Source organism: Lepisosteus oculatus, chromosome 8 (assembly GCF_040954835.1).
Source record: "Lepisosteus oculatus isolate fLepOcu1 chromosome 8, fLepOcu1.hap2, whole genome shotgun sequence".
Taxonomy (NCBI): Eukaryota; Metazoa; Chordata; class Actinopteri; order Semionotiformes; family Lepisosteidae; genus Lepisosteus; species Lepisosteus oculatus.
In genome coordinates this window covers 47,225,415-47,242,816 of record NC_090703.1, presented here as the reverse complement: position 1 = coordinate 47,242,816, position 17,402 = coordinate 47,225,415, and the positions used below count along the sequence as shown (strand labels likewise).

Here is a 17,402-nt window from a genome sequence, read left to right as displayed (position 1 = left end):
TGTGCATTTAAAACCCAGAACAGGGGGCGCTTCTGCACGCTAACGGTGGTGGGAGTGTGGAACGAGCTTCCCAGCCACACTTGCAAGAAACAGATGGAGGAGGCCCTGGGATCCATTAGCTGTCCAATGATCCAGATGGTTTGTACCCATAATGTTCTGATGCCGTCTTGCTCACCGGTACGGACAGATGTCCTGGCCTGGGTGAAGTCCAGCCTGCGGGCTCCGCGTTGCCCTGCTTCTCACCAGGACTGGGCAGCTGTGGGTGGGTTCAGTTGCTTGAGCCAATTGATCCGAAGTCTTGCAGTCTCACGTGCAGTCGAGCACTTCCTGAACCAATTCGCTGACGAGACCACACTTCCCTTGGGTTTAGAAGAGACTCTAGCTGAGCTCTGTACTGAAATTAATTTGTATCTGTTCGAAAGCCGGAGATCTTAAGGCACTAATGAAACACAACAGATATCCCTCATGTTTAGGAACTGAGTGCCATCAAAGAGCTCAAATTAAACCTGTCATCAGGACTGTTAACAGTTCAATGTTCAGTGCTCGGGTGGGACAAAAAGAACCAGAACTGGGGACATATAGGCTAGCCCGCTGAGATCCGCTCCAGATCCTGAGCCATTTCTCCAGGTTTTCATCCCACCCTGGACTTCCCAGTGATTACGTGTTACTTAGAAAACCTGGCATGGTCCTCTAGAACCCGGAGCGGACAGCCCTTCAGCCCAGTGAGTGTGCGTAGACTGAAAAGCTAAGATTCAGGCACTCTGCTGTGGGAAGTGGGAGGACTGACCCGCGTTCATGCTCAAGAAATCAATCTGATTCCTGCGCTTTGCAATGGTGTTGAAGCTGATTTTTTTTTTACTAGGGAGAAAGACAGGGCTGGGATAACCAAACTCCTCTCGGGATTGTAATGTTGGGTTATATTTTTCAGATTTTTTTGGTGTTTTTTACGTGTTTGTGTGTGTGTGGGGGGGGGTCATTCACGTAAGGGCAATGTCTGATCTGATATCAGAAACCCATCCTGATCAAACAATTACACAGCACGAAGGAATGAAGTTCAAGGTGTGGTGTGGCGGCTTCTCCCCTGTGTAATTAATCCTGAGCCGACGCCGCCTCAGAGCGCACTGAGCCCAAGACAGGGGTTCGATCTTTCAGAAGAAAGGTTCCCAGAGGGTGGGCCCGTTTGGACCCATCGGTAGTTAGTAGTTAGTTCATGCAAGGCTCCCATCCAGCTGTTTCTCAAAGGTGGATTATGGCTTTAATAATACAGCCAGGTCGCTTGTGGTGCTCCCACCACAAAGCGTGGTGGGAGTGTGGAACAAGTTGCCCAGGCATGATGTTGACGCCAATACCCTGACTTCTTTTAAGAAACGTCTGGCTGGGGTCCTTGGATCAAATACTGTAGTTACTAACCAGCGAACCAGCTAGATGGCCCTTTTTTTGCCGCTGGGTGTTTTGCGCCGAATGAAAGGTTCAGGAATGCCTGGCAGCAGCCATACGCTCACAGTGGTTCGAAGGCATGAAGTTTGTTTCAGCTGGCCAATGCGTGCAAACAGCACGATGCCTTCTGGGAGCAGGTACTGTCCTGCAGTCTGGACACTTCCCCTACTGCGTGCGTCTCCAACATGCACTTGCTGTAATGACTGACCCCCGTCAACGCGGTCACAGTTGAACTGGACAAACGGTACGAAGCCTGTCGGTCAGATCCTGACCAATGACCCCCCCTGGTGTTCTGCAGGAGTTATTCCGACGAACACAAAGGCAGCAAGGTTGCCTAGAGACAGAAGGCCCGCCCCCTTGGACCGAAATCGTTCTGCAGACAGGGAGCTCATTCATTGCAAAAGGAGGGACAGAGGAGAATCACAACACCCACCTTGTACTTCTTTTTAAACATTAAACCACTCCAAATTAGGAGGCAGGGGGGTGGGGTTTAAAAAGATAGCAAGGATAAAACACATATTAAACCAGCTTAAAGTCCATCAGGGCAACGGTTCCACAGCACGACCGTCGGTGAAAACAATTCACAGAATAGAATTTCTCAACCGAGAAAACAAGGATGGGATTGGCACAAGAACACTGGCACTGAGGTTTTCTCGGTGGGTTCATTCAGGTCTGTGGGTATTCACTCTACAGTCACCACCTGTGAGGTTCTGATCACCTGCAGAACCCCAGAACCGACCCGCATGCCAGCCGTATTAAGTGATTATTAAAAGCAGTTTACATGTGCACCCATTTATACAGCTGAGTATTTACCAGAGGAATTTCAGTGAAGGGTTTTGGGTCACAGAACCGCAGTGTTGCACCCAGCATTTGAACCCACAACCTTCTGATGACAAGTCCACAATCTTAACCACTGAGCCACACTGCTGCCCCAGGGGTGGCAGACAAGGCGCACACAGGAGCCAGGTAGAGCATCTGCACAGGACAAAAGAACATTAAAGGAACAGGCGCCGACTCCGAGAAAGATCTGAAGGGGGAAAAAAAACTCCAAAATGTGCTTATTCTGCACGATTTGCAATGAAAATGTTCTCTGTAATAATTGCATTGCTCACTCATGAGCGTGCACACGCTTATTTTGATGAGAATCAAAAGAACTACGACTTCTGAAAGTAGGTCAGAGCTGAAAACTGAACTCAAACAGAAGCCGTCATCTGGGAGCAGACAGGCGACTTAGTCCTGTCCTGTAACCGATGGGAGTCTGTGGTCCCATCAGATACACTTGTGAGGCAAGGGCACAGACATGGCAGAGAATCGATCAAGATTTTAAATCTCTGTAGCTGCATGCAGAGAGTAAGGCCAATGGCTCAACCTGTGAATTTTTCCTCAGAATATTAAAGTATGAACTATGACGATTAGCTACTGTACACCTGTCCTCTTGGGACCAGTACTGATGGCCACAGCGTTTTGGAAGATAAGCAGGTGTCAAACTAAGCATGCTGTTAAGATACAGATGACACTGTCTGCCTGATTGCCCAGTGTTACAGAACATTGTTGGAATCAGCAGAAAGGTGAATTTGTCCCAGAAGACAAAGAACAATACAGAAAAAAATACAGCCAATTATTTTTATTAATATTTCCAGAAAGGCAATTTACACATATTCAATTAAGTGCAACCCTGCCTTTTGCAGGAGACCGATTATTGTTTCATTCACAGCACAACTGCTGCTGAAGGTATTGGACTACAGATTTATTTTTTTGTCGGAAGATAAAAATATAGTTCTCCACACACTTGACAATCACGGACAACACAAAAGTGCAAATGCATTTTAATTTAACAGATCACCCATGACTGAACATCAAAAGTATTCGACCGGCATAATATCAGTAGTAATAAGAAAACTTGGATTGTGTAACTTAAAGCATGGTAGGCAATTATAAGTGTTCAAGTACTTAAACTGCAACGCAAAACACTGGACTTGCACTGAGCCAATTTCAAATTTGGCTCCTACAAAAAAGTATTAATTACTTTTGTAGTTCACTGTACCCCTCTGTCGCTGTTGTGAAGCCCCTGCCTTTCCAAATACTTCCTGTGTCTCCATGCTCACATTCCACAAAATTCCAGTTGGAAGAACTGAGAATTGCCTGGAACTCCACAGTGGTTCACCCAGAAAACAAGGAGTTTAATTCCAAGTACCAAACGTATACTAAAGAGGTACGAGTGGGGTTGCTTTTAGCTGCAGAGGAACAAGCGGAGGTTAATTGCATTTGCACTTGTTAACGGCACACTGGAAAGTCCAAAAACTTTGCAGCTGTGGAACCCTCTTCAGGTGTAGTATCTACGTGGGCGTGGACGTGGGCGATTTGCTTTCAGACAATCCTACGTTGCTAAAAACTTAAATAAAAAACGAACACTTGGAGAATCATGTCTTATGCTTCAGATGTATAACAGTCCGTAGAGAATAGTGCACGCCAGTGAGCATACAGCTGGAGACAATATTATTATTATTATTATTAATTCTGCACCTTTGTGAGACAAATAATAAAACCCTGACAAACAGTGTTGTTTTTTTTTTACAACACTGTTTTCCTCATAAGCTGTTTTGCCCTTCATTGCAACGTGTGCCTTTCAAGAGACAACAGCCTTTTCCTATCTCAACGTCACTGTCGTGGGAACGAAAAAGGATTTGCCATGCAAAAGCAGGCAGCCACTGGAATTTTGCAGGGGACTGTGAACGGCCTAAGGGTACAACTTAAGCCATGAGAATTATTTTTTTAAAGACGGTTAAGAAAAGTTAGTAAGGCTCCATTCTGTAACAGTGTGACGCTCGCCGTTTTTGAACACGATATCTGAACACCATCAGCAACAACAGCAACAGTTTGGCACTCAAAAACGTTAAAGGACCTTAACGCCTCCTGTATCTCAGTGCATGCGATGCAGTTCTGAAATTATACTGAAACAGGTGCTATGTAACAATGCAACAGGTTTTGGGAAACACCTGACCTAATCTCTCATCGACAATTCTCACGTCTATGCACCGCAGTATAAAGGCTGGGCTGGTCCCCAAAATGGCAGGAATGATCTCGTGTATGTGCGCTTTTTCATATAGGCCTTGTTCAGCCTTTGATGCAGGGCCTTCAGCCTGGCCAAACTGTTCAATTCTAAAGCTAGATTGATGCTGATGGCAGACGCGACACGTGACCCAGACTTCCTGTTCTCTGGTGTCGGCTGATGACAGATGCGACATGTGACCCAGACTTCCCCTGGTGTCACTCCACTGCACCAAAGACATCGTGCCACAACAGACTGTCCACAGGGTGCAAAACGTGGCACCTTTATAAATGCAAACTTGGGATTTGGAAATAAAATAATAGTATTCGCCAGTTTTTGGTAAAGAGTCACGGTGCCATCAGCCTTTCGTGTTTGCATATGCCTCACTCGAACAAAGTCTGAAACGAGCTCCCTTGCATCTGATGATAAGAGACTTTAAAGGGCAAATAAGCCGAAACATCTTGTAGCCCTGTAGCCTGATCTCATCAGATCACAGCTGCTCAGCAGGCTGGGCTGGGCTGGGCCTGGTCAGAGCTGGGATGAGAGACCTCCAGGGAAAAGGGGAAAACCAGCTTACTGCTGTCAGTGGTCTTGGTGACCAGTACGTGGTGCTCTTCCTCGATGCCCCAGTATGGTAAGTGGGGACACTCTGCTATAGGAGGTTCCTCCTTTAGGTACTGCTGATATATTGAACTGAGGTCCTGACTATCTGGTCATCAACAGTCCTTTGGTGCTGATGGTACTAGCAGAGTTTGCAATGTTGGTGTCCTGGCCGAGTTCCACTCTAGGCTTTTACAGTATAAGCACCTGTTCACCTGATCTTGTGTGGCACACGCTGGCACCGCGATGCCCATACTGGCACAATTACCGCTGCGCGTGACTGAGGTGGTGCTGCTCTTCAGCGGTGGTTCAAACCGCTCACTTCCCGTAAGTTTGGGTTCCTTTCGGGATGTGTCGGGGGGAGCCGGAGCCTATCCCAGCAAGCGATGGGCGGAAGGCCTCCTCCCGGATGGGATCCCAGTCCATCGCGTTTGCAAGATATCATTCAATTCAATCTGTGATCTATAACTCCTTCTAGAAACCACGAGATCCAGATTCCTTGTGCGCCACAGCACGGTGCGCATCACGAATTCTGACAGGGAATTCCCGGGGTGCCTTCAAAATCTCCACACTGTCCCCCCCTGTGCCACACTTTCTGGGGAGAGCTGAAGCACTACCCCAACACAACCACGCTGTAAAATTCCCACGGCCCATGCCAGAGCTTTATCATCTTAACCTAAGCTTTCCCTCCGTCATCCTCTCCTCTTTCTCCCAGGCCCAACAAACTTTCCCCAAGTTCTTACAAGTGTCTGTGTCCCCTGGGTGACAAGCACCATCTTCAGACGTCCTTCCCGGTGTTGATAAAGCACACGGCTCTGGACTTCTTCAGGGATTGAAACGAAGGGGAAATGCATTTAAAACCGGGGTACAGGGGGCGGAATAGTGGGGGTGTGGAACAAGCTGCCCAGCCATGCTGTTGAAGCCGATACCCCGGGATCCGTTACCAAGAGTTAAAAGGCCCCCTCCTGTCTGTAACCTTTCTCCTGTTCCTGCTGTCAGTGTGATGACACACACATCGCGTCGGTAACATAACAAGGACAACACACACGTGCTCAGCCTGCCAGCTCCAGCTGTCGTCCCAACAGGGGCGCACACCACGGATTAAGCTGGCTCCCCCGGTAACAGCCATGTGACCTGTGACTCTGCACATTCATGCGATACAGCTGCACAAAACAGAAATTCAAGTTTTGCGATAAAAAAAAACACACCACTTCCACACAAACTAGACTGGAGTTGAGAGGATCAGAAGCCTCTCAGTTGGAAACTCCGTCCTTGCTCGCCTCTCTCCCTCCTGAACACAGCGTCGCTGATGAACAGTGCTCTCGGCTGCTAAGCACTCCATCAGTTTTCCCAACTTCCAGCGACTACGGACCCTTCCAGTATTTCAGAATTTTAGCTGCCGTAAGCAGGGATGGGGGGGGAGAGAGAGGAGGTTCAGTACGCCTTAAAATAATGCTAAAAAATATTTAAAAAGTTAAACAAATGCGCACACAGATAAAAGATGGATGCCGAATGGAGGGAGTGTGAAAGCGTCCGCGCACAGGGTGCTGCATTGTGGGTAACCCGGGCGCTGCCATACGGCTCCTCCGAGGGGATCCGGAGGGCATCCCGGCACTCCTCGGAGCGTGTGGGCCTCGTCCAGGGCCGCTACAAGGGCAGTTTCTTCAGCTGCTCGTAGGTGATGAAGAACTGGGTCTCTGGTCAAGGACAGAGGCTGCAGAAGCAGTGGCGCATGCATGCCATTAAACCCCCCCCCCCCACGCCGACACTCCCACCCATTCTGTTCACACCCGCTGCTTGCTCAACCAGGTGACGGGTCGAACACAACCGTCAGAACCTGCAGGACTGGGCCGGTCCGGCTCCTTTTACCTCCACCCAGTAATCACACCTCCTCACTGGGCGGTGTGACCTAACGACACGTTTCCAATTGTCCAGCACTTCTGTGGAGCTGGATGTTTAACAGGTGAATTCGTCCATGCCGTAAAAACGTTTGGGGCAACGGAAAAAAGAAAGAAAGAAAGAAAGAAAGAAAGAAAGAAAGAAAGGAGGCGGGGAAGCTGAGAAAAGGGGTGTGGAGCAAGGAAAGGGGCGGGGCAGAAGAGGGAAAGGGGGCGGAGTAGAAGAGGAAAGGGGCGGAGCAGAAGAGGGAAAGGGGGCGGAGTGGAAGAGGAAAGGGGCGGAGCAGTGGAGAAATGGGCGGGGAAGAAGAGGAAAATGGAGCGAAGAAAAGGAGGGTGGGGAAGCCGAGCTCAGAAAGGATACGATGATGTTCCAGGGCCCCAGCCGCAGCCAGTTGGGCCAGAAGCCCTTGTAGAGAGCGAAGAAGCCCTCGTTCCTCCAGGTCTGCAGCAGCCCGTCCAGCGTGCCCTTGTACAGATGGTTCCCCGCCAGCACGCGCTGGTTCATCATTCGGGTCCGGACGACGTCCACGGGGTTGGAGGCCAGGGCTCCAGCCAGGCCGCACGAGAAACTGGATCTGCAGCAGGGGGCACGGCCAAGGGCGGCAGCATAAACACCTGCTTACGCCAGCAGCGCCGTGAAAGATACAACCAACCACAGCGTGCAAACTTCCTCTGCACAGAGAACGCTACACAGACAGGTCACGCAGCACCAGCCTGTGTCTGAACTGGATCGCTCGGTGCCAAACCCAAGATTGCAACTAGAGTGTTTAAACTTAAATAGTTTAAAGTTTAAATAGAGAACAGATGGCACTACTTTATGGGAAGGACTGGTGGAGCCTGGGACCAACTCTCTAGCCACACTGTTGAAACGTTTAGCAAACAGCTTGATGGAATGAATTACCAAAAGCAAGCAAGACAGACTGAAAACGAGAGGTGGCCATTTGTCCTCCCTTTTCTTATAGTACACCAGGCTTGGAACAATTCAATATTTAAACACGTTAAATAATTTGTGAAGACTGTGTATGACGCTTGCACATTCCAATTGCCATTGGGTAATTTCCACATTAAACAAAGCACTTAGTTGTCCTTCGCCCACAATCACACTTCCCAGACCAAGTGTACCAACTCTGAATTGCAATGCAACAAATACACAGGACCTGTGTAAACCTAAAACCAAAATGACTGACAAGGTATCACAAAACATCTTTGTCTGTGCGTCAAGGCAGGTTAACTGGCACTTTACCGAATGGTACCCTAGCTGTCCACCTCCTCTCCCCTCCCAGTGGAAGAGCTACCGTCCTGACCGATCACCGGAAAGGGAAGGAACATCAGGCCCAGACTCACACGAAGTGTGTGTAGATGGTGTCTCCCATAAGGCCGGACAGGATCAGGTGCTTCTTGGTGATGTCATAGACAGGAAGCTCCACCCCCACCACAATGGCTGCCCTCTGCGCCGTGGGGATGACCCCCTGCGTGAGGACAGAAGCCGGGGGTCAGGGTCATTTCCTCGCCGCCCTGCGCCGCGACGGCCAAGACGAGTCCGTGCTTCCTTTCACTCACCCTCCACAGCCCGCGGGTGCCCTCCTGCTGGTAGATGTCGATGAAGTTCGCCATCATGCTGCCCTGCAGCAGGCTGCCCTGGGCCTGCATCCGGATCTGGAAGCAAACAAGACGCTCCGGTTGGAACGGCGGCGCTGTGGCCGGTCGCTCGGGTGTCGCGCGCCGCCAAGCAGAGGCCTGCTCCCTCCCCGCCGCGGACCGCCGCTCGGGCGGTGTCAAACTCCAGACACAGAAACAAACTTTCCCAGCACGTTCACAACTGTCGTGCCGGCAGCGAGCGTGGGGCCTTCCCAAACCTCAGTGCGGCGGCGCGCGCCGTGCGGACACCGTGCGTTTGTATTGCGGCATCACGCGGGGGCGCGTGCAGCGTGGAGGCGGAGCCCAGGATCAAGGGCGGCGCGTTGCCTCAGCATTAAGGACGAGCTGCAGCTGTGAGGGCCCTTTAAGGCCCCGAGCAGCTCCCCGGGCGAGCAGGGCCAGCTCCGCAAGGGGAGGACAGCTCTGCGACAGTCCCGCGGGGGGACCGTGACGAGAGCGTTGAGGTCACGTTTTCTCCCCTCCCACCCACTGTGAGCACTCACCTGGGCAAGCTGAGTTTCTTTTGTTTTTGGTCTTGTGCTCCTTTTCTTCCAGTCTGGACTCTGCTTAAATAGGGACAGTCCAGACAGGAGACCGCTATTCCAAGCGGTTCTTCCCCCCCCCCCTGCTGTTCAAAGCTGTGCTTTTTTCTTTTTGTTTTTCCCTTTTTTTGTGTGGTTTTCGCTTGCCTTACACCCATGTCTCCGCCCCCTCAGACCGAGCGCTGACTACTGGTGTTCGCTGTGGCCCCTCCCCCTCCCGCACTGTTACAGTGGGAATATACTGGCAGGTCTGGCTCAGGACTAGAGGCACCAGGGTTCCTGTCCTGTCCTACACCTCTATGGGAAGCAGCAGGAGGGCTCAATTCTCAGCGTACCTGTTCGACTCCCACTGTCTACCAGATCCAGTCATGCGGTACCGCTACAGGCTTTCAATCCAAACACCACCATGTAATTCACTTCAGAACTCACATGTTATTGTGTTTTCTTCCCTATGGTGCTCGTTTCATCCCGTCTTCCAAAGGCATGTTGGCTAGTTAGCCGGCATCTCCAAAGTGTGTGTGTGTGTGTGTGTGTGTGTGTGTGTTGTTTTTGTGTGTGGGGTGTGTGTGTGTGGGGTTGTTTTTGTGTGTGGGGTTGTTTTTGTGTGTGGGGTGTGTGTGTGTGTGTGGGGTTGTTTTTGTGTGTGGGGTGTGTGTGTGTGTGTGGGGTTGTTTTTGTGTGTGGGGTTGTTTTTGTGTGTGGGGTTGTTTTTGTGTGTGTGTGTGGGGTTGTTTTTGTGTGTGGGGTGTGTGTGTGTGTGTGTGTGTGTGTGGTTGTTTTTGTGGGTGTGTGTGTGTGTGGGGTTGTTTTTGTGGGTGTGTGTGTGTGTGTGGGGTTGTTTTTGTGGGTGTGTGTGTGTGTGTGGGGTTGTTTTTGTGGGTGTGTGTGTGTGTGGGGTTGTTTTTGTGGGTGTGTGTGTGTGGGGTTGTTTTTGTGGGTGTGTGTGTGTGTGGGGTTGTTTTTGTGTGTGTGTGTGTGTGGGGTTGTTTTTGTGTGTGTGTGTGTGTGTGGGTTGTTTTTGTGTGTGTGTGTGTGTGTGTCTCATCCTGACGATGTGTTAAGTTGTGCCCCACCACTGCCAGGACAGACCCCATCAAGCGATTACAGATAGTGGATAAATGGATGCAAAAGGCAGCATAAAGTCACATGCTGGAAACGCCACAAGGAAATCCTCCATCCCTCAAGGGGGTGCGGTCTCTCACTATTTCTCTTTTTAAGCCCTTGCGAAACGCCATTACCTTGAGCACATCTGTGGGGTTGGCTATAGAGGACGATATAACTCCGGCAATCACTCCGCAGAACACGTTAATCACCATCGTCTCATCTGCAAACACCAGAGGGGTTGACACAGTCAGATCCCGCACTCCCAAAGACACTCGCACAGAGAAAAAGGAAAAGAAACATACAGTACAAACATATCAGGCATATACTGCAAACATCCTTCAGTCTAAATTACTCGTTAGAAAAATCTCTAAAACAAAACCATGCAGTAACCTGAGTAGCATCTGCCATTGAACTACAGAATTACTGACGGTGAGGAAACAAAGAAAGAGGAAATAAGGGGATTATCCCTTTGAAAAAGAGACAAATGTCAAATTCGTACTGCGCTTGGATTGGCTAACATCTATGCAATGCACAACTGACTAACATTTAACTGTAAAACAGTGCATAACAGGACAGTGTTCATTACAAAACGAGGACTCAAGGGTTTGACCTCTCATGATTATAACAGCAGTGGTTAAGACAGCAAATGATATTATCGCTAGTTGAGCCGTAATCTACAGCAGAAGGAGGTGAGACACAGGAGGGAAATGGATCAAGTTTGGAACAATAGTTACAGTTGTCCTTGATCAATGAGTGACCAATAGTTACTGAGGTCCAAGCGGTGATCTTATTGGCAGGAGGACGGGCAATCAGTCCCCAACCACCAGGCAAACCCAGCCTGTATCAAAATAAGCATTCAACACACAGTGGCACATCCCAGCAATGCATGCAGAGTGCAGAAGCAAACATCACATTCTCGTCTTTAACAAAAAAGTTCAAAAGAAATAGAATCATCTTTTTTTTTAATTCATTCATATACAGGGGCTCAAATAATCCTGCTGCTGTCTGCTTCATGTTAACAGCTGCTGGATACAAATACAGGAAACCAGAGCAGGCAGCGCCACCTACTGGCAGCCTGCAAAACCTTCTATTGTTGCACAACAGAGTGCCTCCTCACCTTTCTATATGCATAAATACACACACACAAAACACATAGAACAAAAGCACAAAAATAGAACCAATAAATATCTGATCTGTAAAAGGAGATTTGCAGGATCAAATCTCACCCGAAAATGGACAAGGAGTAACTCGCACCAAGCAGTGACCATCTCTAGTTGGTGGTTTCCACACGAGAGTTGAGGCAGCTGAACTACTTTATGAAGCCCCGCGGCTCATACAGGGATCTGCCCTGCACTTGGGCTGCTTCAGCAAGTAAGAGAAGGAATCGAAAGGAATCTTTCACATTGCAACCAAGACCTACTGTATGCATTCCAGCAGATCCTATTTTTAACATCTTTAAAAATATCAGAAATCCCCAAACGCAGAAAAAAGGCCCCAAAGCTATTAAAGTGATGAAACCTGACCCGAATCCGTCCTGTGACGTGTCTGACTGCAAGCGCCTGTTTGGTTCAGACACAGCAGGAATTATCTGAACCCCTGTTTACCGGAATGGACACACATTATTTTTCTTCATGCAAAAAAAAATATTTTGCTCCCAATTCCCCTCCGATTCCCCCCTTCTCCCAGCTCCAGCAAAGCTCTGCTATGTGCTGATGCTGAAGTCTCTGGGTTGCTAAGCAACAGTGACTGCAAGCCAAGTGCGAGACAGACACGGACAGCTGTGCAGGACCAGGACTCCTGACTTGGCTACCCTGGGACAACTTTTACGGCCCGGTTCGTGAATCGGGGATCTGGGAATGATACCGCACTTAAAATGAGATGTGGGAGGGAGGAAAGGTCAGAACTCAGCTGCACAACATTATTACGGAAAAAAAAAAAATAGAAAGTTTCCTTTTGTTATTCTGTGAGAAGACTATAATTAACACCCCCCCGATAATCCACTGTGAGCCATTCAAGATACATGAACATTTCCACGCAGGCACAGACGTTTTAAACAATTTACATTTTTGAAAAAGATGCATTTCACAGGGACTATTGTGTTTAATAAGTTTTGAGTTTAGCGAACTTAAGAACTGCACAGTGGAAATAATTGCCTGATTCTTTGATTATAGCTTTCAGGAGGATTTCATCACAACAAGTGAACTAGTACACTAAAAATACTCCTCTTTTACTACCCCTATTTATAGCTGCAGTGTTGTACTAGGCGGGTGAATCAGGCGGAGCTCTCTCCTGTCTGTCGAATCCGAGGGAATGGGAGCCCAACACATTCCTGGCTTCGGTCTAAACCCTGCGACCCGCCTGCGCGCTCAGGGATTCAGACTGTCAGTTCACAAAGCTTCAGGAACACCCCCCGGAAATCCGTGGCGCGACGCCTTTGGCAACATTTCTAGAAGCGGGAAAACAAATAAAAACCTACCCACCCACCCATCCACCCCCCGGGAAAAAAAGTTTGGTGCGCTTGCAATTTGTCTTTAAATCAAGACAAACCTTCGGGACGGGTCACGAACAATCTCTTCAGGGTCTGGTAAGTGCCGATCTTGATGGTGCCATACGACGCCTGGCGCAGGAGAGCGGGAGAAATCCTGAAAAGGGACGACAACGAAACCACCCAGTCAGGCTCGGCCCCGCCCCAGGCGAGCACGCACAGAGAAATCTGCCCCTTCGATAACGCTGGAAACTCATTCAGACAGAAGGGGAAACAGGCCTGGTGTAATAAACACAGCCCAGTCGGCAGACCTAAAGCACACGCACTACACAGGTGTGTGTGTGTGTGTGTGTGTGTGTGTGTGTGTGCGTGCGTGCGTGCGTGTTTAGTTGTTTAGTCTAGTCAGACTCTTCGTGACCTCAGGGACCTTGGCATGCCAAGCCTGTCTGTCAACAACTGCTTCTCTGAGCTCTTGCAAATTCAGATTCATTTCTTCAGGAATACTATCTATCCATCTTAACCTCTGCCGCCCCCCTCCCCCCTCCCCTTCTCCCTTCAATCTTTCCCAGCATCAGTCTTCTCCAGTGCATCCTGTCTTCGCGTTACATGGCCAAAGTATCTGAGGTTTACTTTTACTATCAATCCTTCCAGTGAACAATCTGTGTTTATTTATAATAATAATTATTATAATTGCTTACACTTATATAGCGCTTTCCTGGACACTCAACTCAAAGCGCTTTACAGGTAAGGGGGACTCCCCTCCACCACCACCAATGTGCAGCCCCACCTGGATGATGCGACGGCAGCCATAGTGCGCCAGAACGCTGCCCACACATCAGCTCTCAGTGGGGAGGAGAGCAGAGTAATGTAGCCAGTTCAGAGATGGGGATTATTAGGAGGCCATGATTGGTAAGGGCCAATGGGAAATTTGGCCAGGATGCCGGGGTTACACCCCTACTCTTTTCGAGAAACGCCCTGGGATTTTTAATGACCACAGAGAGTCAGGACCTCGGTTTTACATCTCATCTGAAGGACGGCGCCTGTTTACAGTATAGTGTCCCCGTCACTATACTGGGGCATTAGGATCCACATGGACCGCAGGGTGAGCGCCCTCTGCTGGCCCCACTAACACCTCTTCCAGCAGCAACCTTAGTTTTTCCCAGGAGGTCTCCCATCCAGGTACTGGCCAGGCTCACACCCGCTGAGCTCCAGTGGGCTGCCTTGCGTATTGACTGATCTGATCTCCGTGCAGTCCGAGGAGCTCTCAGCAGTTTTCTCCAACTTGCCCACGCCGAGCCCGGACACTCACCCGGAGTAGAGCGTGCGCACGCCCTCCTCGCGCCCGATCCTCAGCAGGGCGTGGAACATACCCCTGTAGCGCACCTCCGGGTAGTGGCTCTGACCCTGCACCTGCAGCCGCGTCTTCGTCAGGTCGATCGGGAAGGTGCCTGAAAAACCCAACCCGCCACCGGCCGATCCATCAAACCATCGGAGCAGAGCAGCAGAAACGGCCGAGTCAGGTGCCCAGATCGGGCGAATCCCGACGTGGCTTGAAACGCCACGCAGCGGGGGGTCTTATTTCCCTGGCCAGTGGCTCTCGCTTGCCGCTGTGGCAGCAGGTCTGTGGCACACACATGAGATAACCCGGCCGCAACAGAGCACTACACTTCAACCACCTGGAGCGGGAACAGCAAGAGGTCAAGAACAGGCCCAAATGCAATGAGAGGTGGCCATTCTCCCCATGTAGCTCGTAGGGTAGCGAGCACTTAATTGACCTAAAGCTCTCATCCAGTCGTTTTTTTGAAAGAAGAAAGGATATCGGCCTCAACGACATGGTTGGCTAATCGGTTCCATACTCCCACCGCCCTTTGTGTAAACAAGAGTCTCGGGTTCGCAGTTTTAAATGCTGTTCCACATGGTTTCTACTCGTGCCCTCTTATCCTGTTTACTGACTGTGTGAATGCTGGCTCTGTAACACTTCCAGCTAGAGCTCACACACTCCTCAGACTAGTTAAATCCCAGGTAAATGTACAGTATTACTGCGCCAGGATTACCCCCCAGCAGCAGTGCACACCCCCCGCACTGGAGGGACGAACCGACTCCACGCTCTCGTTCCACCTTGGCCCTTAACGACTTCATCGAGACCACCGTTAGAGCCGCGGGGCCAGTTTAACACCGTTCGCATCAGCCCAGCCATGGCCAACAACACGAGAAGACGTGACAAACGAAGAGGAGGCCATCCGGCCCACCGAGCTCGACTGGACGCGAATTCTCAATTGGTCTAGGGATCTCATCCAGCTGCTTCCTGCAAGGAACCTGGGAACTGGCTTCCACAACAGGCTGGCTGGACAGCCTGTTCCACACTCCCACGAGATTGAACACGGCCTAGATCACCTGCTGTTTTCACACCCCTCAAAGACTTGGGTTGGGCTCCTAAACTGCACAGCAGGGGTGCCAAACTCCATTCCTGGAGGGGCAGGCTTCTTCTGGTTTGTTGTCCAACCCAGGCCGTCAATTAAACAATTAGCCTAATCGTTTTTTACCCCCCAATTAGACGTATGAAGGGTTCTTCTTAAGGTCTTTTGGAGTTGATTACTGAAAGAATGCTATTCAGTAAAAATACAGTCACCTATAAAACACCTTCAAGCTTGGTTAGAAGACTTAACAATTATGATGTTGAGTAAATAACTGGACCAGCTATGTCACACCTTGGGTGGATCATCATCCTGCTGGTCTATAGCAAGAAGGACGCAATAACCTGCCTGGTGGAGTTCCCATCTAATCCAGACGACCAGCAGGAATCTCACAGGCCAGTAATCTTACTCAGAAACCAGAGAGCTCGAATACCATCGCAACAGCATTATTAACACTGCCGGCGCGTCTGCATTGAGATTTCCGAGACAGTAATTGCCTTGTCTTTACTAATCAAGTCTCCTCTCTGCGCTCGCTGCAGGAAAGGGGCTAAGGGGAAAGAGAAGGGAAAGATGATCGCAGCAAGATCCCTGGCGCACACGGCCGCGGTTTAGTTAAGGGGATCGTGCGATCCTGCAGTCCGGCTGGTGCGAAAGACCCTGTCATTTCACGTCGAGATCTTACCAAACTCCGCGACGATCGAGGCCAGACCTCCGTAAATGAACGGCTTCCAGTTCAGGTTGGCCATTTCTGTGCTAGCCGCCTCTGTCTGGTGAAGACCTGCTAAAATCAACAAGCCCCCCGAATACAGATAAATAAAGGTTTTGAGCCGCACAAAAAACAGCATAGCGCTCTCCACTCTGTAAGCACCGGGCAACATCTGCTGCATCACTAAATGCTGAAAATGCTGTACTGTAGCGGCTTCAACATATCATGTAAACGCCATCGTAAACTGTCTCAAACGCTATTGGCCAAGGCGTCTGTCACTCTCACTTTGCCTGCTACTGGTTGGTCCAGAGGGAGTCGGGGGCCGCCTACTCCCCAAATGCCAGACTGCACTGTATTAATAGTGTCTGTAAGAGCTCCCGGTGTATCCAGGTTTGCCGAGATTCGTCAATCCCAGCAAGTTTGTTTTCCAGAGTTTGAGATTAGAAACTTTCTTGCAACATACGTTACCTTGCAAGGCGAAGGACAGAACAGTTCGCACTGTAAAAGCGACGCACGCACGCCCGCTGGTGCCGGTAGATACTTTTAAGACGTGAAAAGGTGAGTAGACCAGGCAAAACGGGCGTTTTACGTTGTAATAAATCCCTACCTGCGTTGTCCGGGGGATTCTCGTGTACTTAAGTCATTCTATTTCATTATACTCCCCATAGTCACAAGAACAATCACAGTTCACTTAAAAGATGGGGGTACATCGGCTATCCATGTACCTAAAAGCGCGCAGAAACAGGAACTGCACCGCCGGAAGCTCCCGGCAGGAATGGGGATGACGTCACACCCTCTTGCCATGGATGTCAAGAAATTAGTGTACAGATAAGAACTGTTAGATATGGCTTTATTTATTCATGTATGTATGTAACAACTGTACAGTTCTTCACCATGCTCTTTTCCCGATATCAAACGAATCTAAATCTTCAATAACAAAGAGACTTCTCTGTGTTTATCTATCTTCTCCTCAATTTCCCTTCGGGATCAATAAAGTCTTATCTTTCTATCTGTAGGGAGAATTCTTCTAAGACACAAAACCTGTCCAGTTACCTGTTGCCTGCGTTTTCTGTATTTGTCCCCACAATGTATTTGTAAAGAAATGACAAAGTTCTTCTTTTGTGTTGTTTTGAAGACATAATATTGGATGTTTTAAAAATCGTCTTGTCCTATGGTCTACGAGAAGGTGGACTTGTGGTGTTAAAATTGCAATAAAGTGAAAGAAATGTTTAAAATGCACTGGCTCAGAAGGTGGATGGTTGTTTTGGATTCTGTCTCGGCGCTACCCAGCTCCCCTCCTGGGGGAGCGCCGCCGATTGGTGACTTAATTGATTAGTTTTCTGTTCTGGCTCTCACTTAATGTGTTTCTTTGGTCAGTCCCGCGTCAAAAAAAATATTTCAAGAGTACCGATTGTGACAACATCAGTATACAGAGCTGTGCTCAACGTCTTCTCAACCTTCTTCCATTATTTCTCTCTACAGGTGCCACCTTTCCTACTTGACAACATTCCAAAGTCCTATATGTA

The 17,402-nt window shown here is 49.4% G+C and overlaps 1 protein-coding gene across 5 annotated transcripts; it reads right to left on the bottom strand.

Moving 5' to 3' along the window:
- Positions 1-3,046: 3,046 nt before the first annotated feature.
- On the bottom strand, positions 3,047-16,638 carry slc25a14 (solute carrier family 25 member 14). Of its 5 annotated transcripts, none has more exons than XM_015351773.2 (9): positions 16,484-16,638; positions 15,853-15,951; positions 14,066-14,204; positions 12,819-12,913; positions 10,406-10,491; positions 8,548-8,643; positions 8,332-8,456; positions 7,349-7,562; positions 3,047-6,775 (listed from the first exon to the last, which is right to left on the bottom strand). In XM_015351773.2, the coding sequence occupies exons 2-9, from the start codon at positions 15,914-15,916 to the stop codon at positions 6,734-6,736; spliced, it is 861 nt and encodes a 286-aa protein (XP_015207259.1). In that variant the 5' UTR covers positions 15,917-15,951; positions 16,484-16,638; the 3' UTR covers positions 3,047-6,733. The 5 variants fall into 5 exon arrangements, with proteins under 5 accessions (XP_015207259.1, XP_015207261.1, XP_015207260.1 ...); XM_015351775.2 differs by having other exon boundaries at positions 15,853-15,948; XM_015351774.2 differs by lacking the exon at positions 16,484-16,638 and adding an exon at positions 16,345-16,477.
- Between the last annotated feature and the right edge of the window lie 764 nt (positions 16,639-17,402).